General features: G+C 41.5%; 1 protein-coding gene across 2 annotated transcripts in view; it reads left to right on the top strand.

The window, feature by feature from the left end:
* The window catches only part of EPB41L4B (erythrocyte membrane protein band 4.1 like 4B), a 176,166-nt gene that overhangs the window by 37,667 nt on the left and 111,053 nt on the right, over positions 1 to 27,446 (top strand). For both annotated transcript variants that reach the window (XM_071736818.1, XM_071736817.1), the window contains exon 2: positions 14,312 to 14,416. In XM_071736818.1, coding sequence (XP_071592919.1) covers positions 14,312 to 14,416 — 105 coding nt within the window. The remainder of the gene's footprint in view (positions 1 to 14,311; positions 14,417 to 27,446) is intronic.

The following is a 27,446-nucleotide window of genomic DNA, read 5'->3' as shown; positions in this document are numbered from 1 at the left end:
GTCTGTGAAGGAGGGTAGACATCTGTATTGTGTTTACATGGCAAGGTTTTGGCAGCAGAGGGGCTGCAGGGATGGCTTCTGTGAGGTTATGCCAGAAGCTGCCCCCATGTCAGGTTGAGCCTGTTCCAGCTGGCTCCAAGACGAAGCTGCCACTGGCTAAAGCTGATCCCATCAGCAGTGTTGGTAGCATCTCTGTGATAACATATTTAAGAGAGGGTAAAATAACACTGTACAGCAGCTGTGAGAGAGGAGTGAGAAAAATAGGAAAGAAACAGCCCACAGACAGCAAGATCAGTAGAGACGGAGGGGTTAGGAGGTGTTGCAGGCACTGGAGCTGAGATTCCTCAGCACCCTGTGGAAAAGACCTTAGTGAAGCAGGTTGTCCATCTGCAGTCAGTGACAGATGCCCACCTGCAGACCATGAAGGACCCCACACCATTGCAGATGGATGTGCTGGGAAGGAGGCTGTGACCCTGTGGAGACCCTACATTGAACCAGGCTCCTGGCAGTGGCTCCTGGGAGCACATGCTGGAGCACTCTGTTCCCAAAAGGCTGGGTGTTAGGGAAGGGTCCCATGCTGGAGCCATTCCTGAAGGACTGCAGACCGTAAAAAGGACCCACACTAGAGAAGCCTACTTGGGACTATATCCAATGGGATGGACCTCATACCAGAACAATGTAACAGCATGAGGAGGAGGAGCAGCAGAGACAAAGTGTTAGGCACTGACACTGCCCATATTCCCCAGTGCTGCTTAGGGGAGGAGTAAAAGAGTAAGGAGTGAAGTTGAGCCTGGGAAAAAGTGGGAAGAGGGAAGGTGGTTTTATTAATTGGCAGTGAATTGAATTAAGTTAAATCTTCTACAAGTTGAGTTTGTTTTTCCTGTTATAGTAGTGATTTCCCTGTACTTGAGTTGATGGGGTGTATCGTCCAGACTCATAACACTAATGCAGCCCTTTCCTGATCTCTAGTTTGTCAGTGGCCTTGTGTACTGCCTTCACACAAGTCACCTGCACGTCTCAGTCTTCCAAAAAGTCAATGATGATGTGTTCCATGTCTTCCTCCATATTGAAAATGAAGGGGTTAAACAAGGCTACAGGATAGGCTAAAGGATACATCCCTGAGGATTTCTCCTTACAGCTGGTCTTGCTACCCTTGGAGCTCAGGGATTCAGCCATCCACAATAATCTACCTATCTAGACTATAATGTCCCAGCAAGGATGTTGTGGTAGACCATGCTGAAAAATCATCAGTTGAGATAAGCAACTTTTGGTGGCCTTTCACCCAAGATTTAAAAAGAGGGCATAATTGATCATCTTCAGTGTGCATGACTGCTGAGTGATTCAGCTTATCACTCTTCATCTGAATTGCTTGTTTTCAACAAATATATGGTATTTTCTGTATGGTGAAATGAAAAACCGAGTCTCTTAATCTACAGACTGTCTGGATGTATCAACAATCACACATACTTTGTTGCTCAGCCTGAATAAACTTAATCACATGCTGCCTATCTGAATTGGCACAGCTGAACACCTGAGTTCACACTTGTTCTTCCTGGGTCATTGGTACAGTGATGTATTCAATTGCAGTCAAAGGCTCTGCTGGCAACATGTGTTTGAAGTCAGCTGAGCCGTAGGTATCATTTAAAAGCCATTAGGCAGCAAAATTGTCACAACAGAGTTTGGCTTGCTCCCTTGCTCCAACAGAAGAGCCAGATATTGCTCTTGACTTTGTTTTCCGAGTCTGGAAGTGAGAAACTTTGTTTCTGTTAGGGATAGAATAGGGAATTCAGACAGCAAAATCTGATCCTCCTGTGACTTGGCTACATTTCCATGGTCAGAACACTTTGTATTAGTGCTGATGTTTTAGGTTTAATTGAATATTGATTGAACGTTCGGTTCAGATATTGTGTTTGTCAGAATTCCTAACTTCTGTGTTTGCTTTCATTCTGAAATACAGTTCTTCTGAGAAAAAGAGCCTTTTACTGACATTTTTATTTATTTAATTAATTTTTTTGGTCTGCTTTATAAACAAGGAGTTTTGTTACTATCTGCATGGAGGCTGCCTTGCAATTGCAAAGAAGTGGTGGTAAAGCCATTGGTGGGGCCACCATAGAGTGATTTTTATTATTAACTAGTTCATTATCCCTCCAACTGAAAGCCATGCTGTGAATGACTGCTTGTCACAGTGGCTTTTCTTTGTGAACTTAACCAAGTTAGCATGGTCTGGTATGTTCATACTGTGACTAAGGAATTGGTGTATATCTTGCCATTTCCCAAAATTAAAAAAAAAAAAATAATCCCAAACCCATACAAAAATGCACACACACACACACAAAAAAAACCAAAAACCCCCAAACAACTCGGTTGTCAGGCATAGCAAAAGTTCTGTTGAGGTAAAATACCAAGGTAGAAAGAGCCAGTGACAAGGAATGCCACATTAACCTCTCATAGTAAGTTCTCATAAGCCAGCTGAATCTCTTGCAATCACTGAGGCAATAGCAAAGTTTTCCTATGTTTGTATGGTAGTCTGAATCCAGAGTCTAAGGTTCTTTTAAGGTGCTGTTAACACAGGTAAAATAAGCAGCCTGAAAAGCTGATACTTTTTTTTTTTTTTTTCTTTCTTTTCCTTTTTTTTTTTTTCTTTTTTAACCTCTTTTATGGTTCTTGTGTTCAGTTTCCACTGTGGTCTTTTGGATTCTTGTTTTATGTTCTTCATGGCATGAAGGCACTCAGGGCAGCCAAGCCTCAAAGGAAAGACAGAATTCAAACCTTCCTGCAAATTACTGAGAACTGCAGCTTACTGCAAATGGATTTTCAAATCAAAGTGTATGCAGGGTAGCCTTCTAACTCTTGCTAATCTATTTATACTCTATGGAAGGTATGTACATGTAGCATGTAACTTTAATCATGTATTTTCCTTTTCATCTCTATTTTTCTCTACACAGTTCTGAAGGCAGTCTTTCAAAGTACATCCAAAGGATGTGCTGGCATATGACATTCTCTCTAGGAAGGCAACAAATCCTGTAGTTTGCAGGGAACCTGATACAGTAAAAGTCTTATTTGTGATTCTTCTGCTCTGTCTTTTTTGAAAATATCTCTTTTCCAGATTCTAATCGATGCTGTGCTTTTCTGCATGTTAAGTATGAGGCCAGAGGTTTTGTTAACTGCTTTAATCTTCTCAGCCTCTTACTTTACTTGATCAGATGGTCTGTTGGTTGGCATGAAATATAACAGACCAGTCTTAGCTATCACAGTCTTTCTGCTTCTCATGGGGACACAGAACTTCTAACTTAAACGTGTTTTTTATTGAATTAAAATAAACAAAACGAGTGCATCAGTCCTTGATCATCTTCATCATCTTCAGCATGAAGATAAGCAGAATACTGTGCTGTGATGCCTATATCAGTGCTGTAAGGTGCCCATTTCTCCTGGCTCTGCTACAAATATTCAGGTCTGAAGTTACATTCTATAACATGATGGGAATTTGTCTTGACTCATAAAATTCCCTTGCAGCTATGAGATCAGTGTGTTGGATGTCTTTTCAGTATAATAACCCGGGTTTGGTACTACATTATTTTGGTTGTTTGGGGTTTTTTTTGTTCTTTTTATTTTCTTACAGTAGTGGCATCATCTGAGAGGTGACATTTATAAGCTTGAACTATTGTTTAACTTTTTAAAAATTATACTAGTGAGGGTTTTTCATAAAAACCACATGGCTCTTTCTACTGTATATCCTATCTTTATAGGAAAAAATTAAATTTCTAGTGATCTTCCTTGATTTCATATATTTGTCTAATTGTGTTTGTTTTAAGAGCATTATGCCTTCCTGCTGCCCATGAAATAAAATATTTTTAGTGGCAAACTTTCCTGGTCTGTCTTTTTTTTTTTTTTTTTTAGCTGCTGGTTATAGACCTGCAGTTTAAGTAGTTTAATGACTTCTCTGGATTTCGGTTCTCTTCAGAGAGAGCAAATAATTGGAGTGGTTTCTTTAGAGAGGGTTTGCAACTTAGTGTATAAAGAAAGAGTGAAGAGTGCTGTAGTCAGTTGGCTGTCTGAATTAAATATGTAACTTTTACAAGAGTTTGTGTTAGCGTTGTAAATTCTTAGAGCTTCTGAGGAAGGACCATGCCTTAGGTCTTTGTCCTGAAGTTCTAAACTCCCTTTGTGATCACTTCTTGTATGTTTAACATCCCTGAACTTAGTTTACTGGCTGTAACTGTGATCAGTAAGTAATATAATTTATATGGACTTTATTCCAGATATGGGAATAGATAATGCTAGCATGCATATGGACTTAATTTCCTGATACAAAAAGTGCCACAAATAGTATGTATTAATTAAGCTTAAAAAAATATACATAGAAACAATTGAATATGAACTGTGCTAACATAAATGTGCCATAAGAGAGAAGTGGTTCTAAGGAACTTCTAGTTTTATCCAGGCATAGATAAAATTAAATTCCTGCAGCATACATGATGTTATATATATATATATAGGGGGCTAGACTCTGTGATCTTTCAAGATCCCTTCCAACCCCTGACTTCTGAATATTTCTGAGGGAATCTGCACCTTTTTGCTTTCAGTTCTTGTTCTGTACACTAAAAGCAATGATCTATAAGGCATTGGGAAGATGTCTGTTCTTAGAGCAGCCCTTCAAGGTTTTGCCTCCCAGCCAGTGCAGCTTTGTGACCTTCTCCTTGCCCCCATTACTCAGCGTTGGAGTAACAGCTTTTGGCACAACAGAGTCTGTACCAGGCTGTGTGGTGTGGCCCATAAGTCAGTGTGTGGGGAAAGGATTTGAAAGAATTGTTAGCTTAAATTAGTCATAATGTTAAATCGATATAACTTTCCCTGTAGACAGTTCTTTACTAGGAATATGGCTGTACAGCTGCACTGGCAAACCTCTTGGTTAAGTCAGAAACAGATCTCTGTTGCAGCAGGGACCCTGCAGGCTTCTTTGTATAAAGTATTTCTGGCTTGTATTGCATGTATGTCTGACTGAGTGCTACTGCTGGTCTTAGATGCCTCTATGCCAGAGGAAGGTTGTCAGTAGAGCCTTGTTGGTAAATTGTTTTAATGTAGACAGTCATAAGCATCCTATTTTAAAAAACAAACAAACAAATGAAAGAGTTGAGTCAAACACACATAGATGCAAAATGTGTATGAAAGATATGTATCCATATGGAAAATTCTGTTTCTACAATCTATTTTAAATCATTTCTACTCACAGAGCATTTAAGTGCAGACAGATAGGAGAGCATAGATGTCTTTTGAAACTTCGGTATTTCCATTAGCATAAGAAAGTGGAAAGTCCTTGCCGAACTCTCCCGGGATTCTCTTCTAGTAGCATTTGCCTCTTTTCTCCTTGTTCTCTTTTAGGTCAGCTTAGCTTACGCTGGTGTTCTGTGTTATTTCTCAAATGCAATTTAAAGTGTGTCACAGTTTTAGCCAATAAGTGGGTGACAGCTGCTCTGTTATCCCCCCACTAACCCTCCCAGGGGAAGATGAAAGAGGAACAGGGAGAGAGACTTTGTTTGGAGGAAAAAAATACAGTAGATTTAATGAACTAATAAATAATAATAATAATCGTTAATTATATGTAATTATGTAAATATATTCAAATATACCAACAAATATGCAAACATGGAACCCACACTCCTCATCTGGTAACCCCTGACCAGAAAAGTCCCAAATTGGACTCGGCAGCAGCTGAGGGTGCCTGAACCCAGAGTCCTGAGGAGAGGCTGCAAAACCTCTTGGAGCAGCCGCATCAGCCCTACTCGGGCACGCAGGACAAGACAAGCTGTCTTGATAAGCGATGTTCTTCTCCGGTGAGAAAACAGCACGCAGCAACAACCGCAGGAGAGATGACAAACAAAAAAAAAACCCACCCCAGTCAGCCCCCCAGCCAAAGAGACCCCGGGCCGGGCTCCCTCGGGAGCCATTTCACACTGAGCGCCACGGGCAGGAGCGCTGTGATTGGCCCCTGGGGGTCACCTGACCCGCCCGCCCCTCCGCCCACCGGCACCGGTACCGATACCGGCACCGAAACCGGCTTGGGGGTAGGAGAGGGGACAGTTTTTATACTGTGTCTCTCAAACCAGGACAAAGTCATTACGTAGTGGTCTCTAGCGAAATGGCACCAGTATCCTACTGTGATTGTGCTGGAGGGCAATGGGCAAGACACGGAAGGGAAGCGGAATGTTACGTGTTTGATGGGATCTGTCATCTCTTCGAGTTGTCTGCCACTTCAGCACCCATAGCTTAGCTTTTTCAGTCTATCTCTTCCGCAAATATCTATAAATAATATTTAAATATATCTAAAATTATATATATTATTTTATATATGTATATAAATGGGGGTGTAAATTATATCTCAAGTGGACTCATATAGGTTAAGAAGGCTCAACATAGGTTTTTGGTCTCATCTTAGCTACTTTATTTTTCTTCATCTGTATGCTTGAACCTGAGATGCATGTAGTGTTTTAGGCAGGTCAGGAGAGGGAGCTGGCAGTCTAGGGGTGCAAAAAATCTTCCTTCCAGACAAATAATTTTTTTAATTGTGTCTCTGAGTTTGGAAATGTGATGGGGTAACTTGTCTGTATTGGAAATAACAGGAGTATGGACCCAATTCTAGAACATAAAGTCACAAATATGTATTTTTTTTTTTACTACCGTTCAGTGGCTGTGGTATTTTTCATCTGTTGCCTGAGGATGCTATTTAGAAGTGTTGACAATGCTTTTCTCTTGGAAAGAGGTCTGTGTTACCAGTAGAACGTGTAGGTGATAAGGACAGTAAACAGAAACTGTCACCTTCATGTGACTCCAATAAAATATAAATGTCAGTACTGATGTTAATGTTGCCAATTGAATTTGCACTTCCAGGGCACCCATCACTGTAGTATCTGCATGTCCTTAATGTGACTTTTGGAGTGATTAAAGACTCTTCAAAGGCAGCATGCCCTTCGGGTGACTACTGGCTTGGTCAAAATGTAAAATTGCCCAACATAAGGGTTTGCACACTGCAGTGTGTTAGCCTCAGCCAACAGCCAGGCTTCATTCAGTCCCCCTGTTAGCAAGATGAGGGAAGAAAAAATGGGGGGGGGGGGGAAATCCACATGGGTCAAGGTAAAGACATCTCTTTCCCATATTCAAATCTACTCTTTCACTCCTGACTTTTGTACCTGGTTCCTTACCACCACTTCCAGCAGCCAGTGGGTTCATTCTGGAGGTGCTGGAACCAGCTGAGTCAAGCATGGAGCAGCCTTGACATCATCCTTGAAAAGACTGACCAGGTGGTGAAGTTCATCCAGAGAATGTAGATCTTGAGACATTAACATTTCATGCTGCTTTTGCCAGCAGCAAAATGGACTTCTGAAGCTCTGGATAGGCTATGTTTTTGAAAGGGCTGTACTATAAAGCTCAGTTAGCGATAGTGCTTATGTTGAACATTACTGCACAAAACCACTTTTAGAGAAAGTTAGCATTATACAGATCATTTTACAGAGCTGGTCCACTTGTTCTACCTGCCTACTTGAGGAAGAGGCAGAATGTGTGTTGGAAGTGGGGAAGGAAGTGGCTGGCAGCAGGGATGCACGAAGTAGCAAAGGAAACCCTATACTCCAGCCTTCAGGTCTCGCCTGACTTTCTTGAATGTGTTTTATATTTTTTAAGTGTTTCTGTACCTGTGACATCTTTCTAACAGGTCTCTTTAGTGATCTCTGGGTAAGGGAATTTCCTTTCTTCTTTATTTTCTGTGTGTTCTCTACAGTGTTGTCCTGCCATTCCAATCTTTGGTTCATCTCATTGTATTAGTACTGTATGAATAATTTTAGATCTTTTATTCATTCCTATTGTAAAGCTTGAAAATAGCACATTATTTTTCCTCACCTGCAATTCTTTAATTCTTTGTATTTTGAGTTTCTTGGGTTTGTTTTTGGTTTTGGTTTTTTTGTTTGGTTGGTTTGGGTTTTTTTTGTGTGTGTGTGTGTGTGTGTGTGTGATTTTATTTATTTATTTATTTATTTCACAAGTGAATCCTTTTACATAGCAGGTAGCATACTGATGGAAAACTGATAGGAGATACTTATCCATGCATGGTAAAAAGGTGTCATCCTCTGACTCCAAACCCAGTGCCATTTGGGTATCTTTAGTGCCTTGCCTGGTACATATAAAATATATTGATCTATTTATTTTTTCTCATTCAGCATCCTCTTCCCATACTAGTTCTAGAGAATTTCTGCTTACTATCCTTTCTTTTCTGCGAAAAGGACCAGAGGTGCTACTTGTCTTTTGTAGTTATTAATCCTTATTTCCATCTTCTTTAGCAGGGAGTAAACACTGTTTCTTCTTGCCAATAATTTGCAGAGAGATGAGAGTTTGAATGTGGCTGAGAAATGCTGCTGTGTAGCAATAGGGAGGTTTACTATACTCACTGTTGGGATTTTTTTTTTTTCTTAATATCTGTCTGCAGACTCTCTTTGGCATCTTAGTTGCAGAAGCACAGCTCGTGCACTGTTACACGCAGAGAGACTGCACTTAAATGGCAGTGTGATGTTTCTTTATTTGAGGTTCCCTTATCCCCTTGATAGGATGTGACCTAAGACAGTCCTAGTTTTTGAGAGTTGGGGTTTCATTATAGACTTTGAGAGTAATTTGAAGGAAGTGGCTTAGTCTGTTGAAGTGGGTTTTTATTTTTTGCTTTGGTGTTTTGTTGAGTTTTGTTGGGTTTTTTTTGGTTGGTTGATTTGGTTTTGGTTTGTTGGGGTTTTTTTTGTTTTTTGTTTAGCTTTGTTCATAAGCCTTTTTTTCTTTTAAAATAGCAATTTTAGGTAATAGCAAAGCAATAGGGGCTTTCACAAAAATTACGGGGAGCAAAAATGCCTTTCCTTTCAAATTTATAATAAGTAAATGTCATTCAGAGGATTTCTGTCTTCTGATGAAGGGCTAGGGCTTTGGTGTGTGTATATGCAGTTGGCTTTTTTTGTTATTTGGTTTGGGTTCCTTGGAGTTGTTTTGTTTTTTTTTTTCCAGGAGGAGTCTAAAGAGATCTGAAGGCTTCTCAAATGGGCTAAAATGAATATTATTCTCCTTCATCTAAAAGTTCACATGCATCATCCGTTACTTTTTTCTTCTGGGTACATTCAGGAATGCTGCTTATTTCTGTGATCTGTAATACATGTAAACATAATTTGCATGCAGTAGCAGGCTCTGAAGCAATGCTGCTGTTACTGCTGTAACAGAGTGAGAGACTTAGTGGTGATTTGAACAGTGACATATTTTTAAGTGAGCTTGGAGCCAGAACTGAAAACTTGAGTCGGTGGTTGTCTGGTAAGAAAATAATTTAACATCTTCAAGGAGCCTGAGCAAGTTAGTTATCCCTGTGGCAAATAGGATGTATTAAGAAATAATTTTCTTTTAGTCTTAACATTTTATTTATTGCATATTTAATGAAAGCAGTATTTGCATAATTGTGAGCACAAAAATGCAGCTTTCTCCATATTCTTACAAATTAGTTCTTTAGATCCCTTGGAAGGAGGATAGGACAGGCACCAAGGTCATGCTGTTTTGCAGAGAGCAGTGTGCTCTCTGCAGAGTGTCATCTCTGGATGGCATCATGGAAACTAGAACTTGGAAAAGTTCTACCCTCTGACAACACTACTTGTACCAGCATTTCTGGGATGGATAGCATGGCTTCCAGTACAGCTTTTGCAAGCCCAGCTGTGACCTCAAATGTGTACTTGGCTGAAGCTGTTAGATGTCATAGCAATTATGCTGTATCATATTCAGCTTTTCTTAGTTAAGAGCTAACTCTGATGTGCCTATGAGAGTCATGATCCAAAAGATGACTTCACTCTACTTGTGTACCTGCCAGTGACCAAGCCTGGAGGGTCCTGGAAAGTGCTGTGTTTGTCCCATGCTCTTCCCAAGGGACCTGAACAGATTTATAAGAATATAGAAAGAGTTGCATTTTTATACATTGTGCAAACACTACTTTCAGTATGAGTGAGTATGCTGGAGAAACTGCTTGACTGTCTAGAAGAAAGCAAGCTACAGGACCAATTATAATGAGAACCAGGAGTCAGTGCTGATTAGAAGCCCAGATGGCTTTATGCACGTTTAGACTGTAGCACATCTGAAATGCTGGGAAACAGCATTGCCAGTGACAGTTAAAAACAAAGCAAGTTTTCACTAGCAAGCAGTAGGCCAGCAGATAAAGCCTTAGTTGTAAATTTAAAAAATGTTTTAATAACAGGTCAGGTGTAAGTGGACCAAGAACATACTGAGCTACCCTGTTCCAGGAAATGCCAAGACAAAAAAATGATGATGGCATTGGGACATGGCAATAACAGGCCTGCAGAACAGAGAATTGCTAGTTACAAATGCTCCTTTACTAATTTACCAGAAGTAACTTCAGCTGTAGGTCAGCTTGGGGAAGATGTACACAGAAGTTCCCCAGCTTTGCTATGTGTACTCTGAAAGTGATTGATGGCATTCTTGCACTCTACCTGTACTAAATTAGGACTTTAATAGCTTGTGTGTCCCCTTTTCCTACCCTTTGGCAAAACCTTTTTGAACAACTCTGGAACAGCTAAAATCAACTCTGATCAGCATGTTCAGGCAAACGTGCCTGGCTGGCAAATTTGTCCCTTCTTTCATGCCCACCAAAAGCATGTTAAAACCTCCTGCTTATTCCCATGTCAAGTCTGGAAGAGTATCTAATTAGAGAAGTTGATATTTGTTTTGTCAGGTTTTTAGCTGACAACAATTTCCATAGATTCCCTAAGACTAGGAGTTTTTGGCAGCTAAATATTTAGCCCACTTGAACTGTGGGCCATGCAGCTGTCATGGTGTCTCTAAGGTGCTTTATACTCCTGCCTATTTGAGTCCTTGCAAGAGGACCAGCTGCAAGTTCTCATTAAATGTAAGAATTTTCTTTGACAGGATTCATAGTCCCAAAGAAAATATGATGGGGTGATTATTTGAGATGGGTTTCCAGGAGACAGAGTAGAGGAAACTGACATGACTGTCAGGCAGGACAGGGCTGGCTGATAGGAGAAACACTTTTTATTTTCCTTCCTTTCTTTTGTTGCTTTTATTATCATGCAGCTTCCCAATCTGCGAGAGTTATTCAGACTTTCTATGTTTCTTCAAGGACAAAGAGGCAGAAGGGAACACAAGTGACAGCCTCATGCTAGTTCAGTTTTACCTTGGGTTGCAGCTGTCACTTGTTTGTAAGCTGGACATTTGAAATGCCCTCCCATCAGTGCCTGGGAGGTTTCACACAAGTTCTCCTGGATTCTGGGGAATGGTCCACAAGAAATTGGTAGTGGTTTAGTTGTTGTGTTTTCAAACAGACAACCCTTTCTCCAAACAAAAAAGGTTTTCCAGCTTTTCTTATACTGTGGCTCCCAGTTATAATAACTTTATAGCAAGATGAAAGAGATCCAAAATTATGCATGTCTTTCCATCTGACAGGTCTTTGCCATTTGCCTAGCAAGGTAGGACTATAAAAAGTTTAAGGTTGTGGTTATGTGTGTGTGTGTGTGTATATATATATATATATAACTTTCAAAGGTATGCTCAAATTGAGAGTCTGTAGAGAAAGTGATTTTTTTTTTTTAAAATTCCAGCTGATTAGATCTACTATTAATTTTTTTTTTTTTTTTTTTTGGTATGAAATAATTTTCATACAGTTTATGTGGTACCAGGTTTTGATAGAGGAAGCATTTTTTTTTAGCTTTTATGTTATCTAGGAGGGGAGGAGGAAAAGAAAGAAGTTTCTCTTAATATGGACATTTTTTCCCCTTAGAGACCACTTTTATGCACGTGGGCATATCTAAATCCTGAGGAAAAACCTTTGGATGTGCCACTCGTTCCATTCAGTCCACAGGTACCAACAAATCAGCCTGCAAGCTGATTCCCTAGGTTTTCAGGCAGTGAAGAGGCAGAGGGAGCAGGGTCATTCTTTACTGCTAGTAGAAAAAAAGGAGTTATTCACTTGCGTCTCCTCCTTTATTGTAACATCTCAAAGGAAGGTTGGTTTTTTTGCCAGAAATCTGCTGGCTGCAGCAGCATTATCATCTAGCTGATACTGGTTGCTGTGAAAACCCATTTGGTGACAAGTTAAATGTTACAATCTCCTGTAAACTCTGTATGTAATAGTGCATTTTATGGTCTAGCTGTGCAGTGCAGAGCTATTCCCTGTGTAAGCCACACGTTGAACATTAACTGCTGTTTGGGTACAGAAGGTGGAGCTTGGTCTCTCTGGTTTCTATTGGGTGTGTGGCAGTCAAAGATAAACATACTGGTAGTTATTGCCATAAAGCAAGCGTGTGATCAGAGGACATCCAGTCAGTTTTTCCTAGCTCTGTGACTTTTTCATATCTGCCGTTTCTTTTTATTGCTTGGGGGGGTTTTCTTCTTCCTCATTTGAGCCGAATCAGTTTACATTCTGCTGTGCTTTGGTTTGGCTTAACAAGTGCTGAATTTACTACTTATGTAAACATATACAGTAAATTTTTATATTTTTTTGCAACCTTTTTGTTTGGTTTATAGCAATTACAATCTTTAAGGTCCTTTCTATCCCAAACTGTTCTATGATTCTATAGTTATTGAACATCTAAAACTTACTGTTTCTTAGCAATGTACTGCTTTAAGAACCTGTTGTATTTTCATCTTCTTTCCCTAGCATGTTGAACTTTAATTACAAATGTCTATTATTTACCTCTTGTCCTACAAAATAATAAAGCAGTTTCTTATGATGATAATTTAATGCCTGTTTTAATTTTTATGCAACTTGTTTTAATGGAGCTCTTAATGCTGTTCCTGAAATTGTATAAGATTCAGTTTCTGTGCTTCCAGTTTGTTAAAGAAAGAAAACAACACAAAACCCCAACAAAACAGCAGACAACAAAAATCAAGCAACCATAAAACAAAACCAAAACCCAAAAAAACTCAACTACCCACAACTAAGCTTGCTTGACCTTCTTGGAAATATATTACAGAGAGGTAAAACTCTAATAGTTTTATTGCTGGAGAAAACAGATTTTAGACAGCTTGGAATCCTGAACAGGAGCTCTGTGAGTTATGATTGATTGTTCTTGTGCAGAAAGACAAACTAAAGGAACTGAAAGCTATTTAGCTCTGTTTCAGCTGAAATAACTGAATTTTGCTGCAATTTGAGATGAAGTGGAAATACCTAATAGGTTATTTTAAAAATAAGAATTAAAACCAAAAAATACTCAAAGGCTTATGAGATACAGAAGGCACAAAAGTGGTTCAAGATCTGTACTTTCCTGTATAAAATACACCTGTAGCTTCAGTTGTTTACTGAGGTGTATGATAATCTTCTGGTTTTAACCAAGGTTTTTTTTGTAAACTCAAAACTTCCTTGCCCAAGTAACATGACAGGATTTCCATGAAAACTTGTTATTCCCTCTTCCTCCTTCCCACCTGTAACTTCCAAGATTTGCTCCTTCTAGTATTTGAAGTTGAAGCACTAGCTATGTAAATTCTTGACATAACCTCAGAACAAGTACACAGGCCAATGCAGCCTATCTTTTAGATCAGCTAACTTCCACTAGGACCCATAATCTGGATTTAGGTGAGTTTAGTTTCCATGCCTGTGTATTTCAGATGGTATGACAAGTAAGAATTGTAGCTCATTTTTTTGCCTTTTTTTCTATTTCTCCATTTAAAACCTATAAATGTGATTGTCATTAGCAACATTATTGAAAGATTCTTATCAAATCCTATTAATTTTCCTCACAGTAGTCTTCAAGTATTCAAGCTGTCCAGAGTAAATTCTGCAGCTTGAGTGGTGATATGGCACATGGCTACTGTTAATGCATGATAACAGCCAGCAGATTTCAGGACGTGTGTCAAACAGGGTTTTAATGGAGAATTTGTGTTCCTGGGGTTTAAAATGTTGGCTCTGTGACTGAGGACACTGACTGGACATAAGCCTTTGCTTTCTTTCCCACATTTTTTGGTGCACTTTAACTTTAAAAGTTCTCTTTGAGAGGAAAGTCTGATCCTATGGCATAGCTGCATCCAGGAACAGCGTGTCATTGTGTCTGTCTTGAAGAAAATTTATAAGAAATGTCAACACAATTCTTGAGAATAAATACAGTTACATTTAGATATTATTTTCCACTATGCAACAGCTTTCTGTTGTGCAATTCCCCATTTGAACTTAAAAAGAAACCCACCCAAATAAACCAACCCACAAACGAGCAAAAAAACCCTAACCCACAAACAAGCGAAAAAACCCAACAAAACTAAACCCAAACCTTCTTTTCTGTTACAGAAGAATGCAAAGGGACAGGAGTTGTTTGACCAGATTGTGTATCATTTGGACCTTGTGGAAACTGATTACTTTGGCCTACAGTTCATGGATGCTTCCCAGGTTACAGTAAGTGTAATTTCAGTTAATTTTTATATTCTGCAGTAGTTTGTGTTGCCTTTTATGAACTTTTTACTGGTCCACTTTAATGGAGAGATACAAGCATTAGAGGATATACTGCTGGAACAACTGATACCATGTTTGTTTTTTGTACATAAAGCTAAATTAGATAAATGAGGCATGTCACCACGTAATATGCACATGAGTTGATCACACATAAGTGAAAAAGCAATAACTGTGGGTAAAGAAAAATTTGCTTTGTGTTCAGTAGGCTTATGGTGTTAAAAATGGGTTAAATCTCTTGCAAGGGTTTCTTGTACTTCCTGTGTTTGGTGTTCCACACACAGATTATGTTGCTCTGTAGAGCCAGTTTCACTTGCAATAAAGAAAAATTTTCCTTCTGCCCCCTATCCAGTGACCCCCTGTGTATACAGGTAAAAGAAGAAAAAAGGGGAACGTATTTACAGATGCAGGTAAATGAGGTTAATAGGACAGAGTTAAAAACCTGCAGCCTTGTGTTTCAACTGTCTTGCTATTTTTTCTTTTTTTTGTGCTTTGTCTACTTTATATGCTGAGGTATTGGTATGACAGCAACCTGGGTTCTGAATAGGGAATATACAGACTTGTGAAAACAAGTGTTTGCCTTTAGGTTATCTGGTCAGTATGTGAATTTTTTTTTTCCATAAAGCAACAGTAGACAGATGTATTCTGTGCCAATAGAATAAAATAATGGGAAAATGTAGCCACAATATTGACATCTTTTGAAAAGTAAGTCGTGATTTTTATAATCTCAAAATTCTCAGCTTTATTATTTAGCGAGCGTGTGGGTCAATGTGATAAGGTCAGATAAGTGTTTTACTAGCTGCACTGTGATCTCTTTTTTTGAGGGCCTTTAAACAGCAAACAGGAAGCCTCTGCAGACGTTGCCACAACTTGATATTGTGAAAAAGATATTTATCACTGGAAAATTGTTTGACTGGAGTATGTCCATAAAGAGTTTGAAACTTTTAAGAAGTTTGCTGTGTGTGTTCCTGATAAATTTTATGTTGCATAAATTGTGTGTCTTTTTATTCTGGACCCAGTCATAAAGACACAGCTAATAGAGCAGAGCCTGCTTATAATAGGAAAAACAGATGGTATTGTCACTGATTGCCAAATAATCTAATTGGGAACTTGATAGCTAGGAATAATTACCTAGCAAGGAGTTCTGTATTGTTTTGAAAGAAGGGAAGCAGAAAAGGAGAGTGAAATATCCTTTCCTGGGAAGAAAGAGGGCAGAAGAGAAACAGAAGATCTGTCTGAGGAAGCAGAGATGTTAGCAAGTGGGTTTTCCATAAAGAGCTCTATCCCTGGTGTTGAGAGTAAAATGTGGCTATATATTCAAGTATTTGTATGCTAGTTCTTTCTGCTGAATGAGGGGGGACTAACTAATGGGAACTACTGTTGAGAGGGATAAGGACAGCTGCTGGGGGGCCTGTAAAAGCCAACAGTAGTTGCAGGGCTTTGGTAGTATGGTTGTATTTTCCTCCATGAGGAGAAATGTTGAGAGCAGAGTTCTTCACCTCCACTGAAGTGCAAGGCTGAAAGTACTCCTGGGGTTTTGGGGGGTCTAGTTGAAGCTGGGCAGACAGTAGAGTTTATAGAGCTTCAAAGCACAAGTTTTTATCTTCCCAAGAACCCTGTGCAAAGACATTCATGCTTTCACAGCCTTCCTTGGTCCGTTATGAATTTGTGATCCACTCATTTCATTTACATGGCAATTAATGAATAGACTCCATGTACTTCTGCACAGTGTCAGCCCAGACATACAGTGGCAACTGCAGGATTGGCAGATGAAAGTTGTGTAAACTCCTCAATGCTCTAACTAAGCCTTTGTCTTTATTATGTATCATTAAGTGCTAAACATATTTAAGCCACCATTATAAATAAGAAAGTACAGAATAGCCCTTGAATGTTGGAGATGGCTTCTGTGTGCTCCAAGACCAAGTGCACTTTGGCTTTGGAGTGCACTCTTCTTGCAGATGTGAGAAGCAATGTTGATAGCAGTGATTTAGAACAGAAAATCATGGTTAGAGGTTATCTGCTTTAAAAGAGAAAACTTTCTGGTTCTGTTGATTGAACACCTCACTTTTAATGCCCTACAAAATAGTTTTTTCAATACAACAAAAAATCATCAAGTTGTGGAAGGCAAGATGTCATCAGTAAGACAGAAAATACTGTAAAGCCTACTCAGTGAACTCTATCATTTTGTATCTAGTGCTCATTGAAGATATTCATTAATAGAAGGATGTAGATAGGGGTTTTTGATTCATTTGCTGTCAGAGGCAAGAAGATGGGATGGAAGAGATGGAGAAGAGTGTGTAGAAACTAAAAAAAATAAATAAATAAATTACGAAAACAGCCTTTCTAATACAAAAATGCAAGGGCTAGCTAGAAAGGGGCAAGAGCTGTGTTACACAGACTGAGTCTAACCAGAAGCAAAGTGTCAAGACCCAGACACTGAGATCCTCACCTGTATGGGACATGGCCTTGTGGCCAGGTTTTTTAGGGAGGGTCATGATCGTGTATGCTTCACAACATAGGCTTTCAACAATGCAGTGTGAGAGTGGGGGGTGGGGAGTGTCACATAATCTGGAAAAAAGGAACAATATTCAAGTGCCTTCGTTTTCCTTACACATCATCAACGAGGCTCCTGAATGCTTCATCAGGTATCGGGTAAAGGCCTTGGAAAGGACTTGGTGCTTCATGACTGCCTCTGCTGCATCTGAATTTTCTTTTAAGGGCTCATTGTCATTCAGCTGCTTGCTTTTAATCTTACTGCTGAGAATTCTTAAGGGTGTGAGTGATGTGGAAAGATGAGCAACTCAGACTAGTCAATTAGCCTCATAGTGTGATATTCAGGAGTCGTTTCTTATGTACCGCTTAATATTGTAGCAATATGCTCATTAGACAGCAAAATAGGGGCAAGCCTTCTTGTTAAATACACTGAATGTTGGGAGGAAGGCTGGTAAATATTTTGATAATGCATAAGGTTCCCTTTGCTGCTTCTGGTAGAAACTTCCCTTGTCTCCAGGAATAAACGCTGAAATTCATCTGTGGCTATTTCCCCTCCCTGAATTTCTCACATTCCGCTGGATGATGAGCTTTTTGGAACCTTGGCTGTTGCAGGATGTGGATTGTAGCCCAGAGCAAATATAACAGTCAGAGCTGGAGGGATCCAGGACCTGCAGAGGGAACAATATCCTGTAGTGCTCAGTTACTAACTGATAGTGGCAGTGATACAAATGCTGGTTCCAAAGCTGCACAAAGGCAAAGTGACTGACTCCATAGTGATGCAAAACACCTGGTGAATGGCTGCTTCCAGCTATGACTGTCCAAGGCTGTGTTCCAGTCTATGAACACTTGGTGGGAGATTCCAAAGGACAAAGAATTCCCAGAGCATCTTTAGTTTTTAGTCTTTCGGTAGAACTTGCTGTTTCTGGAAGGACTGGGGACCAATTTCCCTTACACAGACTTCAGAAGCAGCCATATAGGGCTGGTGGTTGTTCTTCTGTCTATCAGTGATGCTTTTCCCCCTTCTAAATGTTGAGAAGTCAAGTCTCTGGTCTATCCAGATAGCAAATGGTTTTTGCTGTTTTCTTTCATCTTTGGGCATGGTCAGAACATAAGCTGAAGTGGTTTTCATAGTTTTCTTACACAGATTTAAGTCAGGTTTGTTGTCGCTTGTTACAAATCCTATCAGTGTATTTTTTGAGTGTTAGGGCACAAGCTTCAAAATGAAAGGTAACCTGCTTTTTATTGATAAAATTGGAGTGGCATCAGCTTTCATTGTTTGTATAATAAATCTATAGAGAATTATGCTACACAAAACAAGCTTTTAAATAATTTTGTGGTTTTCTTCTATTCTCCATCTCTGGGATATGAGATTTCACAGCCAAGAAGAGAGAGGGAGAAATCTTTTATGTACTATTGTAATTGTGTTCACATTCAAATACAAGTTTTGCTCCTGTCACCTCAGATCTGCAAAGCAAAATATTCCTTGGGCTGAAGTAGGTTATCATGTATATGATTTAAGATAGGATAATGGTCTCAGAGGATGTTTCCAGTGTTTTTAGTATGTAGTCTACCTCGACTGCAGGCAAACCCTGTCACCTATCAGGATCCTTCTGGGATGATCCTGTGCAGAATCAGGCTGGGACAGGCAAGGCTTTCATGACCAGCACAGTTTGGTTATGTTACATTCTGATATGCTGCTGTGCATGCAGAAATCATACTGTATAATACTGTCATTGAAGTCTTTGTTTTTCAGTTCTGTCTTTCAGTCTTAATATCCATGGTGATAATTAAAAAGTTAGGATGACAGGATTTGAAATACATGGAATATTAATTTTACATTTAGTTTCTGAAAAAAAATTACAAAAAAATGCCTTAAAGTAATCCATACATGGCATGACCTGAAATGTATTTTCAGGGTTATGAAATGGGCAGGTATAAGAGCTGTGCAGCAGCCTTTTCATGTTAGGAGACTACAGTTTTCTTTCATTAAAAGCAAGCTATTTAAGCAAGTTGGCAATTATTTTTTACTAAAAGTTAGCAGATATATTCTGAAAACAGAATAAATGTTCTGCAAAATCAAGATCAAAGGGTAGATCTTGGAAACTTGTCAGAATTGGAAGAAGTTTCTGCAAATAAATTGCCTTGTTGTTTTGAAGTGTAGAAGGCAAAATTATTCTGGCTAAATGCAGTCTGTTTTTAAAAATCCTTTCAGACTTTGTGTCACTAAGTCTGGCTGAAATCATATGCCACAGATACACTTGCAAGAAACATTGTTACTTAAATAGAACCTAATTGTTACAATTGCAAATAATTTTGGTTCTATGACTCTAGTAAGACAAAATGATACAATTCTGCTGCCTTTGGTGTCACAGTTGGCCAAAAATTTACGGCTGTTGTTAAGACGTAGTTCTCTCACAGAGTCGATCCCATAGAACATTGATACTGCTTCAACTATTAAAGGTTAGAAACAGAAGTAAGCAAGGGGGGAAATGAAGGCATGTGGATCATAAAACTGAAGTCCATAAAAAGAAGTTGCTTTTATACTGTGGCAGAGATGATCTATCTAATGCTACACTTCATCATTGGAAAAAGATGCATGGACTTCAGTAGCTTCAGAAAAACATGCAAGGATCAGCAGAGTGTGTCCAGTAAAGATGAATTAGATAGTTCAGAACAGTAGTGTTTGCAAAAGAATTATAATGCACAGTAAGACTGAGCACAGATGGGGTGTTTGATACACTTTGAAGGTGTATGAGAAAAGTACTCCTTCATTTAAAATTAACAGACTTGCTGGGCTTACCAAGAACTCTAGAAGGGCAGGAGATAAGAACAGCTGAAGTGTTTAATGAGAAAGAGAACCTTTCACTGTAATGCAAGCTAGAGCTGCATCAGTCCAGCTGCAGAGGTGAGAAAACCAAGGACCTTACTATTATTTCCTGATAACAGTGGTCATAGTGTCTCTAGGGAGACAGGCTGGAATGTGGAGGTGGCATAGGACAGCTGAGTGCCTGGTGTTGCTAGTTCCTAGAGCATGTTTGCAACAGTCATGAACATCTTGTAACTTGCAGTAGTATACAGTAGTATTTGTAGGGGTTCCTGATTGCAAAAGGAAGACATGTGGAACTCTGCATATAGTGAGGGTTTTGCAAGAGCCAGCTGAAACTAGTAACTGCATTTAAAAGGTTGTTTACATGATGGTAGGGGTGGAATCTGGATGCTGAATGTCAGCTTTCTTGATTGAATATGTCAGTTCATTGAAAAAAAATCTACAAAACCCTGTGCTTTGACAAGGCCAAAGCTTTCAAGAGCTGCTTCTGTATTGCATCTGTGCCAGGAGGTGCCCCTGGCAACATTCTTTTTTATATGTTTATTCAGAGGCTGCTTGCATACTAGAAATGGTAAGAACTAGTTTCATAAAGGTTGATGCAAAACACTGCATTGCAAAATTTTCCCTTACTTTCAAATTATTTCTGACATTCGGATGTGACTTTCTGTGTGACTTGCTTGTTCTTTTTGTGGTTTCCTCAAATGGCTATTTGTAGGACTTGAGCATTTTACCTTGATCTCATTCTCTGCTTTTCCTCTGGCTAGGGAGGCTTCTCTGCCTGACTCCTTATTGCCTTAGAAAATGCACTGCATCTCTGCCTCAGCAGACTGTGACTAGAAAACCAGGACTCCTTGATTGAGAGACTTAATCTGTTCCTCAGATACTCTGTTCTCTAAATAGGCATGAAATACAGACATTGCTAGCCTTTGAGTTATATGGAATTGCCATGATTTTTAAGCTCATCTTAGATGGTCACGTCAGAAATGCCAGTGCAAAGTCATATTTCTCAATATAGAACACAATATTATGGAAAAGTCCTATGTGCATTTTACATTTATGGAAAAGAATTAGTTGTCTCATTTAAACTAAAATACGTGGAGAGAAATTAACTTCATGTCCTGATTGGCAGTGGGACTGACCACCATCTGCAAGACTGTGAGTGTCGTTTCCCATCTGGGGAAGGCAGGACAGCTCATGGTCAAAGTATAACAAAAGAAACCATAGTGCCTGCTTCTCCATAGATGATAGAATCATGTAATGTTTTGGGTTGGAAGAGACTTCAAAGGTGGTCTAGATCCAATCCCCCCTACCATGGACCAGGACACCTCCCACCAGACCAGGTTGCTCAAAGCCCCATCCATCCTGGCCTTGAACACTTCCAGGGAGGGGACATCCACAGCTTCCCTGGGCAACCTGTGCCAGTGTCTCACCACCCTCACAGTGAAGACTTTCTTCCTAATGTCTAGCCTAATTTTACCTTCTTCCAGTTTAAAATGTTACCCCTTTTCCCAGCATTCATAACTTTCTGGAAAGTCCCTCTCCAGCTTTCTTGTTAACGTTAGTACTGTTAACATAGTAGCTGTTGCAGCATTTTTGTTTTTCATTTGAGAAAGAGGTTACCTCTAGTTATTGTATGAGCCAGATGCTAGTAGCATGTTTGGGAGATTCTGTACTCTGGGAATGTGACACAAATGGTTGACAGCTGCTGTTGTCTTATTTGCCTGCACTTGTTAGACCTTTGTTAATATCTCTACCCCATCAGCTAGTGGACCTCAAACTTTATTTGAGTGCAAGTTCATGTTTCTCTGTAGAGAACACGTTCCTATAGAAAAGGCTTGTGTGCCTTTTCCATTTGTGGAAGCTGAGCTGTAGTTGTCCAATTAAAAGTGAAAAAAGGTGTAGAGAAATGAACTCTGTGTCATTTGTGATGTTACCAACAGTAATGGAAGGTGGGAATAGGAGGAGGTGGGTGCAAAGGCAGGACAGCTGATGGGGACATGTCCCCTGCCGTCTGGGCAAGGCAACAGCTGGATAGAGGCCAGGCTCTCTCCTCCACTCTCCCCCTGGGCTTGGTGCAGAGGAATGGAACATTTTGGCGAGGGGTGGGGGTTGGAAAAGAAGGGTCCATGCAAGCCTTGGTAATGAACAAGGGAACTGTTTATTGGTGGGAGAGGTGGAAGAGGAGCCTGTGGGAAGCCCACAGAGTTTGTTTTGTTGGCAGTCACTGCCTGTGACCAGTGACTGTGTTGTCTCTCATGCCCGGGCCTCACACCAAGCCTCAGCAGACAGACACGCCAGGGCCCTGTGCTGTTTGCCCGTGCTGGGCAGCATCAGCTGTGTGAGCCTGGGCAGTGGCTCTCATGGAGTGAGGAGGGATGTTCCTCCTCTGCTGCTTACCCTTCTCCAGGCCCCTGGGAGGTGGCTGCCGGAACCGTCTGTGTGCTGCCCCACGGCAAGGTGGGCGGCCCGGCCCCTCGCTGCTCTGGCTCCTGGCAGGCAGGCAGCAGCCTGTGCTCCACAGCCTTCCCTGCTGGGCACAGAGACAGGAGCTGCATGGCCCGGCACAGAGACACCAGGTCACTTTCCCTCACAGAAGGAGAGCTCCTCCTTCTCCTCCTCCTCTCCTGTCTCCCCTTCCTCCTCCTGGGAGGTGGCTTCTTCCTCTGTGGCTCTGGGGAGCGGCCCTGTGGCCTCCCCTGCGGAGGTGGGCAGGCACTCTCCTCCCTGCTACAGCTTCTCTTCCTTCCACCCATGATTGGCATCCAGAGGCCTCGAAGCTTGAGGGTGAACTGTGGGTCGGGTGTGGGGGCTTCTGCTTTTATAGGGCAGCAGACCACTGGGATGTCCAAACCCAAATATGGTGGGTTTGGACATGGGGGGTCCATGGCCTGGAACGTGCCCAAATCTGGGAGGAGGAGGTCACAGGGGCTTAGGGCCCCTTTCTTGGGGCTCTCTCTCACCTGCTGTGTTGCTTGGCCAAGGGAAATACTGCCCCTTGGCTACAGGGACTGCCCTCCACCTGCCATTACGAGCCCTGGGCCTGTGCAAAGTCTCCCAGCGCTCTTTTAAAGAATTGTTCATTGCAGGTGTCTGCCTTAGCAGAGCCTTTCAGGAGGATCTGTTCCATGAACTTTCTGAGCATGGCGATGGGACTGAGTAGACTAATTTTTGGGGTATTCTTCCTTGTTTCCCTTTTTAATAATGGGGGTTGTCATGGGTTAATGCAGTGGTGTTTTAGCAGTGGGGAAGGACACAGGAGTGGCTCCTATGAGAAGCTGCTAGAAGCTCCCCTGGTTCAGATCCCTGCCTTGCCTCTGGCTAAGGCCAAGCAGATATGGGAAGCTGGATGCACCTCTGCAAGTAACATATTCAAGAAAGGGAAAATTTCTGAAAAAAAAAAAAAAAAAAAGTAAGAAAAGGACTCACAAATCAGAGTAGAGGATGAAGAGAGAGAGAGAGGAATGCCAGAGAAAAAAAGACACCAAGGTCAGTGAAGAAGGAGGGCAAAAGGTGCTGAGCAGAGATTTCCCCGTAACCCATGGTGAGATGGCAGCTGTCCCTCTTCACCCCATGGAGGAGCATGGTGGAACAGTTCCTGAAGAAGCACAGTGGAGCAGTCCCCAAAGGACCACAGTGGGATAAATGTGGATTAGTAGCCCCTGAAGTGTCACAGGTGGGCAGACATGAAGAAGCAGGCTGTGCAGGATTGCAGAGAGGGGCAGATGTGGATCTGCAGCCATGGAGGACCCTGTGCCAGAGAAGGTGATTTTCACAAAGCAGGCTGTGACTCTGGGGTTGCCCGTGCTGGAGCAGTCTGTGCCTGAGAGTCTGAGTGAGAGGGACATATGTCACAGACGTTCATGAACGACTCTCTCTCCCATGAGAGGGACCCTGCACTGGAGCAGGGGAAGTCTGTGAGGAGTCCTCCCCCTGAGGAGGAAAAGTGGCAGAAATAACATGTGGTGAACTGACCCTAAACCCTTCTCCTCATCCTCCTGTGCCACAGAGGGGGAGACAGGAGTGAAGTAATCGGGGCCTGGGAATAAGAGAGGGATGGGGGGAGAAAGATGTTAAGATCTGTCCGTGTTTTCTCTTTTTCCTCATGGATTAAATCAGTTCATTTTCTTCCCAAGATGAGTTTGTCTGGTTTTGCGTGGTACCGTAACTGGGGTATCCAAGCCTCCCTATCCTTGTCTCAAGTAACAAACCTTAAATGGATTTTCTCCTCCCTGTCCCACAGTGGGGGTGGGGAGTGAACAAGCAGAGGCCTGGTTGGTACCAGCTGGGCCTCAATTGTGACAGGGGTTTTCCATATTTCCCCTTTTCCAGTTACTGGGAACATCAGTCGTGCACCATTTTTTAAATATGATGCATACTGTCCTACCAGCTTAATTTGCCAGTTCCCACATGATCCGTGGATGCATCTCATGAGATCTAACGGGTGGACCTTCAGGGTCTTTGAATGTTCTTGAACCTGATGTTCTTCTACAATGGGTTGTTCATTCTCCCAGTCCCTGCCTTTGCCTCTGACTCGAGACTTTGCACAGACTTAAACAGAGGAGTCAATGAGGACCTCAGCCTTCTCCATATCCCTGGTAACCAGGTCTCCCATTCCCTTCCCAAGACGGCCCATATTTTTCCTCATCTTATCACCAACATACCCATTGAAGCTTTCCTATTTGCCTTTGAGGTCCCTGGCCAGATATAATTCTATCAGGGCTTTAGCTTTTCTAACCTGATCCCTGGCTGCCCAGGTACTTTGTTAGTATTTCTTCCAGGCTACTTATCCTTGTTTCCACCTTTTGCAGGCTTCCTTTGTTTGTCACAGAGCTCCTTGCTCATCCATCCAGGCCTCCTGATATTTTTGCCTGCCTTCCTCTTTGTTGGGTTGCATCACTCCTGAGCTTGGAGGAGGTGATCCTTGAATATTAAACAGCTTTCTTGGTCTCTTCTTCCCTCAAGAGCATTATCCCACGGTACTTTATCAGTCAGGTTCCTTAAGAATCCAAAGTCTGCTTTCTGGAAGTCCAGAGTAGCAAGTCTGCTCTGTGCTGTCCTTGTTGCCCTAAAGATCTTTAACTTTACTGTTCTATGATCACTGCAGCCAAGGCTGTCTTTGAGCTTTGCTTTCCCCACCAGCCCCTCCTTGCTGGTGAGAACAAGGTCCAGCATAGCACCTCTCCTTGTTAGCTCCTCTATCCCTTGGAGAAGTTTTCATTAATGCATTTCAGGAACCTCTTGGATTGTTTATGCCCTGCTGTGTTGCTCTTCTAACATATACTGGTGTGGCTGAAGTCCCCCATGAGGGCCAGGGCTTGTGAATGTGAGGCTACTCCTTTATTCCCTTTAATCCTTATATGTGAGAAGTTCTTGGTCAGCTTCTCCTCCATCTCCAGGCAGAGCTCCACATACTCCCAGCTGGCCACAGATGTAGAGGGCAACATTCACGCCCTCCTTGTCTCCCTTGCCTGCCCTTCCTAAAGAGCCTGTATCTTTCCATTCAGGCACTCTAGTCATAGGTGCCATCCCACCACCTGCCTGCAGGCATGCACATGTCTCTAACTACTCACGTTTACTCCCCAACTCTGACTGAATCAGCCATGAAACCAGAATTTGATTTGCATTATATGCCTACTTCTGGCTGCACCCTTTCCTCTGACTGGTAAAATGGAAGAGGAGGTATCAATACTTTTCACTTCAACCCTGGGGCTTCCTACTCTTCCTGAAATTTGGCCCAGGTTCTGGCTTGATGTTGTCATGTGTGCCCACATGAAAGAGAAGCAATGGATAGTAGTCTGTGCTCTTGTCAAGTTGTCACTCATTCTCTTGGCACCATTGTAGACCTTAGCTCCAATGAAGAATTAAGTGTAGACAGAAATTAAAACCAGTAAATACAAACAATGGACTCTGAAGGAAAATAAAAGTTTATTTTGATTTTTTAGGTGGTCTGACATATTTTGTTTTCATACTGTGGTACGGATTTTATGGTTGCAATGTGACATCTATATGAATTACCAGGATACCTGTATGACTGGTTCAGTGAACATGTATAAACATCCTTAGAAGCTGAATGCCTTAGAAAAGGATATCACTTGCTGAACCTTCTTTCAGATGTACTAGTTCTGTGTAATCTTGTCCCATGTGTTTCTTAATACTCTGTCCCCCTGCTTAAAATACAGAAATAAAGTTAACTATTGCCTTTTGCTGGATGTTGTATCTAAACACAAATGTAATGCTGTTACTCCCCCTTTGCTCTTGTGAGATCCCACCTGGAGTACTGTGTCCAGTTCTGGGGTCCCCAACACAAGAATCACAATCACAGAATTGTCATGGTTGGAAAAGACCTCTAAGATCACCGCATCAAAGTGTCAGTGCCCTCTCACCCCTAGTAAAACAAATAAAATATATTCATTTATATCTATATCACCATGCCCACTCGAGCATGTGCTAAAGTGCCTCATCTACATGATTTTTAAATACTGCCAGGAATGATGACTCCACCACCTCCCTGGGCAGCCCATTCCAATGCCTGACTACTCTCAGTGAATAAATTCTTAATATCTAGTCTAAACCTCCTGTGGTGCAACTGCAGGCCATTTCCTCTTGTTCTGTCATTATTCACTTGAGAGAGGAGGCTGACACCCGCCTCCCTACAACTTCCTCTCAGATAGTTCTAGAGAGCAATAAGGTCTCCTCTCGGCCTCCTCTTCTCCAAAGTAAGCATTACCAATTCCCTCAGCCTCTCCTCATAGGACTTGTTCTCCAGGCCCTTCAACAGCTTGCCTACCCTTCTCTGAACTTACTCCAGCAACTCAATGTCTTTCTTGTGGTGAAGGGTCCAGAACTGAACACAGTCCACAAGGTGCAGCCTCACCAGTGCCAAGTACAGGGCCACGATCACTTTTCTTCTCCTGCTGGCATGTCCAGAGGGGGACCACAAAGCTGATCAGAGGGCTGGAACACCTCTCCTATGAAGACAGGCTGAGAGAGCTGGGTTGTTCAGCCTGGAGAAAAGAAGGCCCTGGGGAAACCTTATAGCAATTTTCCAGTATTTGAAGGAGGCCTGCAAGAAAGCTGGAGGGGGACCTCTTATGAGGGTATGAAGTGATAGGAAATGGGTAATGGCTTTGTGCTGAAAGAGGGTAGATGTAGATTAGATATTAGGAAGAAATTCTTTAGGGTGAGGGTGGTGAGACAGTGACACAGGTTGCCCAGGGAAGCTGTGGAAGTGTTCAGGGCCAGACAGGATGGGCAACCAGGTCTAGTGGGAGGTGTCCCTGCCCTTGTAGGGAGGGATTGGAACTGGATGATCTCCAAGGTCTCTTCCAACCCAAAGCATTCTGTGATTCTTTTATTCTATGATTCTATAATTCACTAAATACCTGAATCTGAAGTGTGATCCCAGCCTTATGAAGTTGGATCTGCTGGATTTACTGTTTGCTGGGGCTCGCAATCTGAAGAAAGCGTGGTGCTCCACTGCACACTTCCACAAATGTTTGCACGTTTTGGCACTGTCTAACCGGAAAACAAACGTGTGCTCTTGCTCCCTGCCCTAAATGCAGAAACAAAAGCTTTGGAAGTTGGCAAGCATGACATTAGTTACTGTCCTCAGCAGGAAAACTATAGCCTGGGCCAACGGTGTGCTGAGCCTCCCTT

Source organism: Heliangelus exortis, chromosome 2, assembly GCF_036169615.1.
Source record: "Heliangelus exortis chromosome 2, bHelExo1.hap1, whole genome shotgun sequence".
Taxonomy (NCBI): Eukaryota; Metazoa; Chordata; class Aves; order Apodiformes; family Trochilidae; genus Heliangelus; species Heliangelus exortis.
The sequence above is the reverse complement of the archived record's forward strand: the minus strand, read 5'-3'. Positions and strand labels throughout refer to the sequence as shown.